A 15,012-nucleotide genomic window follows, 5' to 3' on the forward strand; every position below is an offset into this window, starting at 1 on the left:
TCTTCCCCTGGAGCAATGCAGGGTTAAGGGCCTTGCTCAAGGGCCCAACGGCTGTGCGGATCTTATTGTGGCTACACCAGGATTAGAACCACCGACCTTGCGTATCCCAGTCTTTTACCTTAACCACTGCACTACAGGCCGCCCTGCAGCTCCTGCTTGTTTTGGGGGCGGGTTGCCTTACATTATCTCTCCAGCTCCTTCTCTTCATATAAAATGCATGTTAAGACTAGATACTGAAAGCTCTCTTATATCTGCACAAAGAAAGCAATTGAACACACCTGACTAATCATAAACACCTGTCAAGCCATTTATCCCAAACATTTACCACTGCCTCTTTCAGTTGCTGTGTGTTTGCTCGGGTTTCAGACCTGTGTCTCTCTGTGCAATTTTAAAGCATGTTCAATTGGGTTTAAATCTGGTGACTGGGCTATGTCAAACACTTCCACCTTTTTTTCCTGGTAAGCTCCTTGGTTACATTTGCTGTATGTTTTGGGCCATTGTCATGCTGCATGATAAACTTACATGCAATGAGTGCAATATCTCTGAATATTGGTGGACAATATGTTTCTGTACACTTCAGCTGTCATTCTGTTGCTGCCATCACTGTTTTCTTCATCAATAAAGACTAGTGAACCAGTTCCAGATGCAGCTACTGTATAGTACAGACCTGACCCCTCACACTGCCTCCACAATGCTTGCCAGGTGAATGATATAATAATATGTTCAGAGCAGTCCATTGCTTCCTCCACATTTTCACCTTTCTATCACTCTGGAAAAGGTTTATCTTTGTCCAAAAGACTTGTTTCAAACCCTCATCAGGCTCATCTTTGTATTTCTTTTTTGCAGATTCCACATTTTGTTTCTGTTCTTGGTTTGTTTGAGATGTTTAATCTGGAATGTGCTTCTCAGTCTACTGTAATACTTTCACACACGATGTAACGAGGTCACGAGGCATGTACTCGAGCTGACAATTTAGGATATTTTTTCAAACCTGTTATAATCATCCTGTCAACTATTTTTGATGTCTTCTGTGGATAGCCTGGTGCTTCTTTTTCCCCCAAGTGTCAATAGGTTTCGGTGGGACAAACTGAAACTGACGTCATTACATATACGCTCACCTCCTTGGGGGAGGTAATAAACTTCGCTTTAATTTGCATTTAAACGTGCAATGTTATTACTCAAGCAGATTATGTATATACTATACATATACTATACATATACTGAACATTACATTTTCTGATTTACCTGTTTTTCAGTGCATGCAGGGCCACGCTATGAGCTGACATTCAGGAGAAACAAATGACTGTAGTGCGGTCGAAGATCGAGGCTCTGCGACAGGTTAAGACCAACGGTTCAGAACCCGCGGCGTCTGTTCCTTTAAGAACGTCACTGATCAAGCAACAAGGAAGTAGGAAGCAACTGTGTTAAAAAAAAGTCACAAAACAAAAGGGAGAAAACTGCAACTGAAATCTCAAGAAGATGGCGGGGATTAAAGGTAGTTACTTTTAATTCACTATATGTAACAGTCGAAGTTTTGAGTGTTCGTGTCTACAAGTGTACAGTACAATTAATGATTGGGAAATATTAGCGATTAATTCAGTGGTAGCTAGGCTACAAGGCACGGGACATGTTCGCTTTGTTTTTGTTTTTCCTAGCAGCAAGCCGAACTCTTCGTTTACTGAGATATGAAAGTATTTTTCTGTAATTTGCAGTTTAACTTGGCTCAAGATTTCACACTGATCACACATCAGCAGTATACATGAACAATATATTTCATGTAACATTAGCCACCCAATGGCTTAGATCGAAAAGTTGACAAGTCCCTTAAGTAGATTTTGACAAACAGTTAGCTACCACTTTTTTCAGTGTTGTCAAAAATGGAAATGTTCTCTAAAATAGATCTACCACATCAATGGTAATGCCCATATGTGAAATCAATCCCAGGGGGAAACCTTGGTTCAGTATTACCTCGGTCTTCAGACGGTTGCAACGCGCCAGCTCACATAAAAACATTTAATATGAAAACATCTTGGCAGGGTTATTTAGCTAGATCTGTGCACAGCAGCAAAAGTAAGATCAACATGCGAGAGACAGTTTGGTTAAAAACGTGACTACACAGTCAAACGAAAATGGCCTGTAGTTTGGCTACTTTACTATCACAGTGTAGAAACGTGGGCATTGTCTTGTCAACGGGTCAAAGTTTTTATGAAGTGATGTAATCCACCAGGTGAGAAAAGGAAAAGGCGATCCTCACAGGATGGCTTTTTAATATAGGCTAGTCAAACTAGAGTAACCTGCCCTACTTCGTAATGGAAACTAGTAACCTTCGACTATTGGTTCTAGCTTGACTGACGGTTTACCCCCGTGTACTCTGATTGTACGTCCCTACCTATTGGAATACAGCTTCGAAGTTGATTTGAGTAGGCAATCTCCGAGATAAAACTCAGAAGATAATTTCAGTTTAGACCACTAATCATTGTAATAATGTTTGTTCAAATAACCCCAGGCCGTCAGCACTTTACTGAACGCGACATAAGCTTTATATATCATGTAAATAATAATTATAATAATTATAATAACAATAATACAATTCAAGGAGAAGTATCGAAATAGAACCAAGATTTGTGGAAAAAATGATGTCGTTCTTCTGGGCACCAAATGCTAATGAAAATAGCGTGATATTTTAATTTGCCTTTCATAATCCATAGATCTTTAACACCTTGAAGGCAGATTTGAAAAATTTCTGATCTGTGAAAACATTTATAGGCTACGTTCTATCTTCGAATTATTTTCATCCTTAACCCTCTGGCATCCTCGTAGCGCTCTGTTAAATAAGTTATATCCACTAGGGGGCAGAACCTTGTCAGTACATGTAAACTGTCGAACAAGTGGGGATAAGGTTTCTGCTCTTTGGACACTTTCGCCTTTTCTTTTCTGGCTCAGTTTGATTTTTCTGGGGGCGACATTGGCTCAGGTGGTTAGAGCAGTCATCTGGCAGTCGGAGGGTTGCTGGTTCGATCCCATCGTGGGTGTGTCGAAGTGTCCCTGAGCAAGACACCTAACCTCCAGTTGCTCCTGATGAGCCGGTTGGTGCCTTGCATGGCAGCCAATCGCCGTTGGTGTGTGAGTGTGTGTGAATGGGTGAATGAGAAGCGTCAATTCTGCAGTGCTTTGGATAAAGGCGCTATATAAATGCCAGCCATTTACCATTTCCGTTATTGATAATCTGCCTGCCATTGGGGTAATCATGATGGCTGTTGTTCCAGCACTGGTTGGGCTGTCCTTCAGTGGAGCCATTGGCCTGACCTTCCTCTTACTGGGCTGTGCACTGGAGCAGTATGGGTATGTACACCTGCTTCTTGTCTAATCCCAAGGTTTGCCAAAGTCCCAGATGATAATATCTGTTCTCCCCCCCGCGTACAGGGTTTACTGGCCACTGTTTGTCCTGATGTTCTACATCGTGTCCCCCATCCCCCACTTCATCTCTAAACGGCTGAGCGACGACACCGACTCGGCCAGCAACGCCTGCCGGGAGCTGGCCTACTTCTTCACCACGGGCATCGTGGTGTCCACGTTCGGCCTGCCCATCGTGCTCGCCCGCGCTACTGTGGTGAGCGACGCCTCGCTGGTTCTGACTGCATCTCAAGGGAGATAAATGCTGCGTTCTTGGGCAGTATTCTGAGGCAGGAAGGCATCAAGTACCACACCTTCCCTTTAGAAAGTCTGCAAAAAAAACATGCCTTCTAAGGTGCCTTCATTCGACCGATTTTGAAGGCAGCATATATGCATCCTTCACCGGGTGGGATATCCCATAATTCTTTGCGATTAACCTTATGCTTCTTACTTCATAAATGAATGAGGCTGAGAACTCATCCACAAGTGCGAATATAGTATAGTGCGAGCTCGATATTTTGTTGCAGTTATGTTTTCAACTATGTATGAATTACTTAACACACTGAAATAACGAATGTAATGTTTTTACATTACGTTTTACATACCTTGAGTGAGATTTCCATGAACTAGGCAGCTACATTGCTTGTAATCACGCATCACATAATCACGTCACTTAAGAGGTCTTCCAACCTTTAAATTGCATCGTATTATTGTGCTGCCTAAGTACCTACGAAGATGCCTTCGCAGGACAGTGGATTAATCAGGCAACGATGTTTTGAGATGCAGCCTATGTCTCTGCCAAACGGAGGGGCATGTGCAGCCATACGTTAATTTACCTTTGGGCCTTCTGTGGAGGTGGACCCAACCCACCTTGTCTTTCGAGAAATTGAATCATTTGTAAGCAACTGGATGTAGTTACTAACCACACATTACAAGAACATAAGGCTCTTGGTCGTAGGTAACACTTGAACTGTATCTTAACTGCAGTATACAATGTGGTTTGTCCCTGAAATCTTTTCAGTTCTTTTTAAATTGCACAACTGTCTTTAGTCTGTTCCTGGACAAGTTAGGTCATCACAGGCACTTTTGTGAAATCACAGCACAGTTTGTGAAAATGCCCTGCCTACAGGCCTCTTTTTAACTGCTAGGCAGACGGTACAACATAACATAAGGAGGACAACGTTTACTGTTTATGTACCTCATACAGTTAAAATTCCATAGAGCGCTAAACAACGTTGTTCTAAGGGAGTAGAAAAGCCGTAGTCTGTGGGAAGGTGTGGTAGAGCGGCGAGATTTAGAGGGCGGAGGGTCTCGGGCGGGGAGAGGCGGGCGGGGTTCAGCAGTCCTGATTTTGGTTTGTTTCCTCCGGCAGATCAAATGGGGTGCCTGCGGCCTGGTGATGGCAGGGAACGCGGTCATCTACCTGACCATTCTGGGCTTCTTCCTGGTGTTCGGCGGCGGAGACGACTTCAGCTGGGAGCAGTGGTAGCGGGGCCGGGGTGGGAGGCCATTTCGGAGGGCGAAGGGAGGGAGCGTCGCTCCACGGAGCACAAAGCCATTCGACGCGATTTCACTACTAACCAAAGCATCGCCACGTTTATATCGATTATCCAGGAGCTGGGCAGGAAGGTGTGTCTGTTGAGGCCAGAGAAATGATGGGAAGAGGCCGTCTCCACTTATTTAACCCTCCCCTACACGACATTACCGAACACGACGCGGAATCACCAAAAATAGTCACGCTTATTCCACTTCCACCATTTCCTGTTTCCGCCGATTGAAAATTGCAATTTTGAGCATATGAGGTACTTTCAGACATAATGGCATCTTAATAGATAATTCACGCCACTGCTTTAAAACCGTTTTCTTTGTTTTGTAGTCTAGTTTTTTTCCACTGGAAGATGCAGCAGTTCCCTGTGAATGTACACAGATTTTTTTGCTGTGTACATTACGGTTGAATATGGCAGTCGTCATTAAGAAAGTGTTGATTAAAAAAATATAGAAGCTTCAAATGTTAGAAACGACATGAAGGAATTTCATTAAAGAGGTCAATGTGATGGAACGTGCAGTCTCCAACTCCCAATGAAAAAGTATGTGTCTATAAGAAGCAATATATCAGATATAAAATACAATGCATATATTTTGTATTTATGTAAAAGCATAATGAAAAAACGAATAACTCACAAAAATATCACCCTATGTCACTGTAATATACACCGTTTTTTTGTGCATGGTGTATTACTTTATTATACTGGATCGAATTTGGCAACATATTTTACATGTATGTGTATCAATGTAGATTATATTACTTCCAAATTTGTGCACACATACAGTATATAGTGTCTTTTACTGTAAGATATATATTTCATATATTTTGAACTTTATTATAGCATATTACTTTTTCATAAGGTCTACCAATCGACATACAGATATCAGGTTTTATTTATTTGACGGCTTTGGGCATAACCGTGGTATGGTGTCGTTCACTGTCCTCCGAACCTTGGTTTCGCTGTATAAATTCACACTTCGATTATCAATCCCAATACAGGTGGAATGCTTCGGTGGAATGGCGTTTTACATAAAAGGAATGTATATTCTGTGCCTGTTTATTTTTTGTTTTCTTTTTCATCTTTGTAAAGTACAGTGACATTGGTGGTAATGAAGTGCTTTTTGTATTTAACCATTAACCTCTGATCCTGTTGTCTTTGTGTGTGTTCAGACATTGAGGGAAAGCTTTATTTGGAAAACAACTGACATTAATTTGTTTCTGCATTCAGTTTTGAAATGATACGCCATTTTGTTGTGCACCTTTCCTCATCCCACCATACGATCCTGCCTACTGGGGAAGCTTTGCACCTGACATTTCATGCTGACCAAAGTTTTATTTTGTCTTTGTAGTTGACGCAAGTCTACATTTTATAAAAAGTCGCGATTTGTCGACAGATTTAATACTAAACATTGTTCTCTTGCACTCTGTATCCTTCATTGATTAAAGCACTTTTAGAAAATGTCGAAAACGCTGAAGCCACGTCTTGTTTAATATTTTCTGGAGATGGTAGTGATGTCACCTCTGACAATCACTATTGCTCACATTTTTCAACTGAGGGCTGCTCTTTCTATCAGATGATGATGATGATGATGATGTTTTGACAACGTGTGATGCCATCCACACTTTGTGTGTGTTCAATCTCTGCCGCAATTTCTCAACTGTGGTCCCTTCTCTGTCTGGTACTCTCTCTTCTTTCTTCCTGTCTGAACTAAGCAATACATTTGAAAGAAGGGCAAATCCTGAAAGAAAATCTCGATTAACATGAAATTATCACTTTGCATTGAAGATGAATTAAAGCGTAACAGTTTTCACTGGATGAAGATGATAAACATTTGACGACTAGCTTTGGAGGTAATGGTTTCACAGCATGGCTAGGAAAAGCCGTTTCAGTCTCTCCATCTCAGTGTAGGCTCAGTAGCTGCAAACCTGCTTAGTTGGGAAATTTAAAAAGTAATTTCTACCTCAGTGTAAATTGCGCATTAACACAAGGGAAACTATCACAGACTTGGCAGTTTCTCACTTGCAGAAGCTATTGTCCACTTCTCTCTCTGCCAACAACCTCTACATTTGTATGTGATAGCAAGGAACATTGAGTGTTCTTGAAATTTCAAACAATCATGTGTAGCAGTGTATCTGCTAACTTAGTTGTATCTTGGATATATAGCTGAATTTCTGTCAAATCCATTTTGATTTGATTCAGTACAGTAAGTTGCTTGCTGTTTGTATGTACGACTCAATGTTTTTGTCTCTTTATTGATAATTTATCTCTGAAAAAATCATCAATGTTCCATGATTCTTACACAGATGGGGAGATATATCATTTTGGGTGAAAGTGTCTGAATATGTTCTAAAATATAAACTTGTCTAATTTAAGCACCTGAAGAACGCTGACTGCACCATTTAGGTGCCCAGTACTAGTGTATCCTCTTTTTCTGTTAGGTGCCAGATGAGGTTTATATACACAGGCTCTTAAGAAAGAAATTGGTATTTTTGGGACTGGAACTATTGGATATCTTTGGTAAATGGTAAATGGTTGGCATTTATATAGAGCCTTTATCCAAAGCGCTGTACAATTGATGCTTCTCATTCACCCATTCATACACACACTCACACACCAACGGTGATTGGCTGCCATGCAAGGCACCGACCAGCTCGTCAGGAGCATTTAGGGGTTAGGTGTCTTGCTCAGGGACACTTCGACACAGCCCGGGCGGGGGATCGAACCGGCAACCCTCCAACTGCCAGACGACTGCTCTTACTGCCTGAGCCATGTCGCCCCTCTTGTTTGGGTTTGTTTATTTTTATGCTATAAAGGAATACCAGGTGGGGCATTGTTGTTCTTTCAGAAAGATACATAACTTGCAGCTCCATATATACTGTATATCCAGCTTTGTGATGCAATATGATGACATGGTGTCTCATCAGATGCCTTAAGGTTTGAGAATTCTGGTTCGGGAGTAGGAATTGTGTGGGTTTGGGCCTCATTTCTTTTGGGAGAGGAGATGCTGGCCTTTTAGAGCTGCTTGTTCACTCATACTGTAACCTTGGAACAAACACAAGAATGTGATGAATGTCACCTGGCTGTTTCAATGGAAGTTTGTAGCCTTGTTAATGTCACAGTGTTCGCTCTGAAATCTAAAGCATTTCATGATTTGAAGAACGCACTTTGTAACTATTGTTGTAACAATAGTTAAAAAGTATGTTATGTACTGTATTTCATGATGCATATTGGAGGTATTTAAGTCTATTCACTAGACTCCACCTGGGCTGTGTGACAAGTACTGGACAAAGTGTGATACTTATGCAAGTCAATTTGCTGCAGTGACAGACCTCATTTTTTGGCATCACTTTCTGTTTGGGAATATGCAATTGAACAGCATCAGATTTAGAATGGCCTTTAACCAAGAAACTGCATCACTGCAGCAGAAATTTTATGGCCTGTAGCAGGCACTAGGAAATGGTGGTATTTAAGCTGAGCTTTCCTACTGTGAAGTGCTTTGAGATCGGGTGCTATATACTTTCAATCCAATATTACATTTATATTGTTATTTCAATATACAACTATACAATATTCAACTGACAGAAAGGGTGCCAGGCCAATGGATAGAAAACAATATACACTCAGTGAGTACTTTATTAGGCATTTATTCGACTTATTTCTTTGACTTCTACTGCTGTAGCCTATCCACAGAGATGTGTTGTGTGTTCAGAGATGCTCTTCTGCATACCACTGTTGTAATGTGTGTTTATTTTTGTTACTGTCAGCTTTGACCAGTCTGGCAATTCTCCTCTGATGTCTCTCATTAACAAGGCGTTTCTGCCTGCAGAACTGCTGCTCACTGGATTTTTTCTTTTTTTTTGCACCATTCTTTGCAAACTCTAGAGCAGTGGTTCTTAACCTGGGTTCGATCGAACCCCAGGGGTTCATTGAGACAGTCTCAGGGGTTCGGCAGGGGTCAAGACACACACAGTATAGCCATTGTGCACTAATAAAATATATACCTATGTTTTGAAGAAATCATATTTTATTTTTCCAATTAGGAAGGGTTCGGTGAATGCACTGATGAAGCTTACAGGGTTCAGTACCTCCAATAAGGTTAAGAACCACTGCTCTAGAGACTAGTGTGTGTGAAAATCCCAGAAGATCAGCAGTTTCTGAGATACTCAAACCACCCTGTCTGCCACCAACAATCATTCCGTGGCCAAAGTCACTTAGATAAAATTTTTTCCCCATTCTGATGGTTGTTGTGAACATGGCTGGGTGGGAAGGTAATCCTTGATACACTAGGTAAATATTGAACATAACCCACACAATAGTACAGAGATGCTATGCTGTGTTAGGATTTCCTTTCTTTTTCGCTCCGTTTTCTCCAGATTTCAAATGCCCAATTAAATGTGCTCATAGGCATTTCTGCAGCCACCTCCTCTCATTGAAAAGCTCAGACAAGCGTGCTTTCTCCTCTTCTCCTCCAGAACGAAGATGTCAGCAGGTCATCATCAATGTGCAGACATTGAGTCAGAGAAGGCCACTACAAAGTGGGGGGGAGGGTGGGCCGTGTTGGGCTCCTGGTCATAGGTAACTTGTACTGTATCTTGACTGCAGTATACAGTGTGGTTTGTCCCTGAATTTTTTTTCAGTTCTTTATAAATTGCACAACTGACTTTAGTCTGTTCCAGGACAAGTTAGGTCATCACAGGCAGTGCAAATGAAGTCCTGCCAACAGGCCTCTTTTGAACTGCTAGGCAGTTAAATTGACTGACCTTGGGGCATATTTAATAAATAAAAATCATTAACTCACCCAATATTCCGTCGCACACAGATTGCACAGAAAAGAACAGGATGAGCCTGCCAAGTAGCGAAAGCTGTGTTTATTTCCCAGATGTTGTTTTTGGGCGCTTCACCGAGGGGGCAGTAAAACAGATTGATGTACTCGTTCTGTGCAATTGGGCAGAAACTGATTGTGGCCCCCAGGGCTCGGTATGGTCACTTATAGGAAGCTTGCAGAGACAAAATGTGATTTTGAGACTTCGGGGAAGAAAGGAAGCCCCTGTCCGAATGTAATGGTCTGTTATCTTATCAATACAGAGCAGTGCACAAGAAAACTGGTTTGAGGAGGAAATCGATCTAGACGTGTTCCTCTGACCTTGCAGTTTTATGTGCCGTTTGAATTTGGGCCGATTGCTGTGAGGAAATTGGTGGAGTGGGCTTCCGGCATTCACTCACTGTGCAATACAGCCGCCAGAGTTGGTGCTGGATCCACCAGAGGATTCACCAAAGGACTTTCTGGAATTATGTAATATTCCTTCAGTTTTAGTGTATGTTTTCAATTGGCCCTGACAGTGTTTGTGTGCACTGATTTTTATTACAGGTCTATACTTTTCATACTTGCATATGTTTGTGAAGAACTGCTGGTTTTACAGCAACTGCTTTAGGGGCATCACTGGATGTGTGTTTTAAAGCAAGAAAATATGCATCAGTTAAATCCAGCTTGTGGAGCAATATATTTTATTGCAAAGCTGGCTGGAAGCGTACACTTAAACTGGAAATCATTTTCTACCCTGATGACAAAAACGTGCTCAATCTCGGTTTTTAAACAGCTGGTAGCTGGTTGACTAGTTCAGACCAGCTCCATACTCAACATTGTTTGACTAGCTCAAGCTATGCTTTGAAACAGCTGGTAGCTGGTAGTTTCTAGCTGGTCATAGCTGGATATTTACACCAGGGAAAAACCCCTGGACAGCAAACTGACCCTTCAAGCATTGGCACAGGGGGATACCCTGCCATATCAATCACTCCCTGCTTGCATAGTGCTGTCAGCTGTTTGCGTACTGCCATGCAGCTGCGATCACCACTGGCAGCCAGGAACTGGTCTAGGCCACATCAGCTAGAGCCCTTGGCTTGCTTCACCTCATTGTTGAAGGTCCTACGTAAAAGAAACGAACTGCCTTTGTAATAGTCTTGTGGGTGAAACGGATGACGTGGGTAAATTCTTCCAACTGGCAGTTTTAATATTCTGTTTCCCTTTGTGTAATATAACATTTTTTGTCTAAAGTTCTGAAACCATTGAGTTTGATAAATATGGAAGAATAGAGGAAACCAGGAATGGGGTAAATAATTTTTCACGGTACTGTATACATTAAGGCACAGCAAAGATAACTAATTTTGAATGCAAAGATTTTATCGAGCAGATATGCTTTGCGTGGGAGGGGATGGGCCGCAGCCAGTGTTTCACAGTCAAGCTGGATTTAATCACACGCACTGTAATTCAAATGTGTTGCCAGGCAGAATTGACATGCCTGTGACAGTTTTTTGTTGTTGTTTTGTTGATGTTTTAAACAACTGCCTGATTTACAATCCTTGTGCAGCTTTCATTTTCTCCATGTTATACATGTAAGAGAAAGTGGCCTTTGTGTCTGCGATTTTAGGTGTCTACCCACTGCATCAGTAATTGCTCCATAACTTAGGCATTTCTTGGCTCTTGGTTTATCACCCTCTGTTTCATCGCCTTGCAATGAAAGAAATCTTTGGAGATTGTGGTCTCCACGTTTTTCTATTTAATAGTTTCTGCATCTCATTACATCTGAAGTGTGTATATTGCCTGGATAAATATATTTGATTTGTGTTTGTACTCTCTTTTACAAAAATACATAACATAAACTGCATTTACTATTATCTTTAGTAGGTGTGCCAAAGGTAAAGACGGCAGTCTCCCAGAATGAAGTGCCAACATGCAGATGCACTTAACACAATTTGTGGTAAAGATGGAGTCTTTTCTAGAGCAATATAACAATAGAAAACCTACTAGTTGTTTTTTGCTACCTCCATTCTGAGAAACAACAAAACCTGGAATGAACATTCGCACTATTACGACCGTTGTGCTAACACACCAACCCCTTCCTACCTCATCATTTAGAAGCGTGTCAATTTCCTCTCCTAATGTGTCTGTGGGATCAACTAGACAAGTCTGGGTCAGGGTTATACCAGAACACAACGGCTGTGTAACCTGTTGGATGATACTTCTTAATTTCGTTAATTTAAACTGAATGTGCAATTTGACCTTTTCACCCCTTTGGAGGTGCATTGAACGGAGAACAGGGGGAAAGGGATAGGAGAGGGTAGTTTCTTTTTCAGCCATCTTCCTCTGTCTGCAAGGCGAGCTCAGTTCCAGAGTGCTCGGCATGAGTGCAAATGAGGTGAAGGTTGCTGGCACTTTACTGCCCTTGACTAAGTGTAGTCAGATAATGGGCCTAATATGAAATAATGTTTTCTAAATTTGACACGGTAGCGTACGTTTCATAAAAAAAAATGAAAGCATCAAGTAAATAACTTGAATACCACTCAAAATTCAAGGAAAATTCATTGAAAAAAACTGGTAAAGAAGCCGAGATGCAGAAAAGGGCTCCAGTACAAGGCGCATGAAAAAAAAAAATAGGAAAAACAAACTGTTTGTCTTTCATTTCTTTTTTTATTCATGCAACTTGCCTGAATTTTGAGTGGTATGCTTTTTCAACTTGATACTTCAATGGCATGGTTGATCTCTCCAAACCTCATTCGGATCTTTCGGGGGGGGGAAGCTGTCTAAAGCTGATATTTTTATACGGTCAAGAAATGGAACTAAAATGCAGAATACACAATTGACTGTGCAATAACAGAATTTTCTTAGCTGGGAGATACAATACAATATTTCCCTCTTTAATGCAGCTGTAGAAGGGTTATTCTTCAGACCATAGCCAGGTCACCGTTCCATCATACTCTCCAACAATGTCTTGTCTGTTTTCCCTGGCAGCGCATAATTACGTTCACGGTTTAAGCTCCAACACAGCATGACATTTTCAGCAGAGAGGGCTGATGGATTGCAGGATGTGTCCATTTTTGAGCATAACTCAGCCCTGTTATCAGAGAGACCCCATAAGTGCTGCTCTGTATGCGAGTGAATCACGGCTACCCTCACCAGTGCAAATATAGCGGTGACGTGATGCCGGGAGATGGAAAAGCCCTCATGAATATTTCATCAGCCGGTCACGGGACCTGTCCCCAGGGTACTGGGCTGCTGTGGCTGAGGGTGATGTCATCGTGATCGGCTATGTGTAGGGATGATGTCATCCTGGAGCTGAGCGCATAGCTGAGCGCATCGCTGAACGCGCCCTCTCCGCTCAGCTGATTCTGTTCTCTGCCCTCCTCGCGTATCCGAAGCTCCTCCTCTCCCAAGCGAAGGAGCGCTTTGTTCCGCCCTTCACTGCAACTCTCCTGGAGTGGGGGAAGGGAGAAGGGGGAAGAATTTTAACCGGGCGGGGGGGACACACAAAGAGGGAGACCCCAAGCCAGGGCTCCTGGGTTTAAACCAGAACCACAAGATTAAACAATCGAAACCAAAAGCAGAGGTCCTGGACATTCTAGATTGATTGCAGCTATGTACAGTATGATACATAACAAGTTACTGTATCACTTGTTTACCAGTATTTTTTTGTGCTTGTTTTATTAGATCCCCAACATTATTTCGCTACTGCCTCCTTTTTTTTGTTCATTCACAAACATTTTAACTGCCTGCATTTGCACTGCTGGATATCTACTGTCATGTCGGAGCATTAATTACTCTGCTCGTGGGAAAGACGGTTCCCGCCTGTCTCCTTGCGTTTGGCACACGGTCCTGCCGTGGTCCTGTGGAGGTCAAGCGTGATGCATGTCACATGACAGAGCCTGTGGGGACTGATAAATGTCCCCTTCCTGCTGGGAGACACTTTCGTCAATTATGCTTTGGTCCACGGGATTGGCAGTCACTGCCACCCTTTGATCTAGATGAGCATTTTACACTATTTGACCATACATAACATTACATTACATTAATGGCATTTGGCAGACGCTCTTATCCCGAGCGATGTACAACAAAGTGCATACCCATAACCAGGGATAAGTGCGCTGAAAGACCCTAGAGGGAAGTACAATTTCAACTGCTACCTGTACAACAAAGATAAGGACCAGGGCCTATTTGAATTTTTTTTATCCATAGCTGGGTGTTTTATCCATAGACCATAGCTGGGTGTATTTTGGCTCAGGCGGTAAGAGCAGTTGTCTGACAATCGGAGGGTCGCTGGTTCGGTCCTCCGCCGGGGCTGTGTTGAAGTGTCTGAACAAGACACCTAACCCCTAAATGCTCCTGACCAGCTGGTTGGTGCCTTGCATGGCAGCCATTCACCGTTGGTGTGTGTGTGTCAATGGGTGAATGAGAACCATCAATTGTACAGCGCTTTGGATAAAGGCGCTATATAAATGCCTGCCATTTACCATTTACCATATTTGATCATTTATGCCTTTCATTTATTTAGTGATAGGGAACCAATCCTTAAATTGGGTTTTAGGATATGTTATGACATTCATTTAACAAATGCTCAACTACAAAATTAAGTGCATAAACGCATAGTCTACTACCCAGACGTCGCAATGAACTATTCATGACACCAATATATTTTGCTGTACCTGATATTTCAGCCTAGTTAATCGCTCACATCTGTATTTCCCTTTACTGGGTGTGTTTTTCTGTAGTGAAGGGGTGTTATGTGGGTGATTTTGATCATGTGACCTCAGGCAGTGACTCGCCCTTGTGTTGTACCTCAGTGTAGATTTGCACATTCTAGGTATTATGTCATGAGCATGTCATGCAAGTCTGTCATGCAATTACCTATGGATAAATTAAACTCACTTACTATTCTGCTGCTTCTAACAGTACCTGGTGTGCTGTATAGTCTGAAATATGCAGTACTATTAATTATTGTCCCGCTGTTAAACGTTTTTAAAGGATTCTATTAGCACTGTAACATAACAACATGTGTGTATTTTACCTTAAAAAGCATGTTCTGCCAATGGTGAGATTATATAAAATTCGGAAAGAAGCACCACTTGTACATAGGGGACGGACCAATTAAGCTCACGATGAAATGTGTAACAGTGCCTGTAGGGAGGATGGCTAGATTGAATTATCTTCATGATCAAATGTGTGATTTCCAAAGACAAGCGCAAATTGCCATTGTTGGATTTTGATTGTAAAACAAAAAGCCTGTGAATAATATCACAACAA

The 15,012-nt window shown here is 41.9% G+C and overlaps 1 protein-coding gene across 2 annotated transcripts; it reads left to right on the top strand.

Annotated features, from left to right (window-relative positions):
- The first annotated feature begins 1,368 nt into the window (after positions 1–1,368).
- Positions 1,369–6,407, top strand: LOC133128537 (leptin receptor gene-related protein). 2 transcript variants are annotated; one of them, XM_061242148.1, is made up of 4 exons: positions 1,369–1,495; positions 3,267–3,342; positions 3,424–3,610; positions 4,766–6,407. In XM_061242148.1, exons 1-4 carry the CDS (start codon positions 1,480–1,482, stop codon positions 4,880–4,882), a joined length of 396 nt encoding a protein of 131 aa, XP_061098132.1. In that variant the 5' UTR covers positions 1,369–1,479; the 3' UTR covers positions 4,883–6,407. The 2 variants fall into 2 exon arrangements, with proteins under 2 accessions (XP_061098132.1, XP_061098131.1); XM_061242147.1 differs by lacking the exon at positions 1,369–1,495 and having other exon boundaries at positions 1,538–3,342.
- The last annotated feature ends 8,605 nt before the right edge of the window (positions 6,408–15,012 follow it).

This window comes from Conger conger, chromosome 5 (assembly GCF_963514075.1).
Source record: "Conger conger chromosome 5, fConCon1.1, whole genome shotgun sequence".
NCBI classification, from domain to species: domain Eukaryota; kingdom Metazoa; phylum Chordata; class Actinopteri; order Anguilliformes; family Congridae; genus Conger; species Conger conger.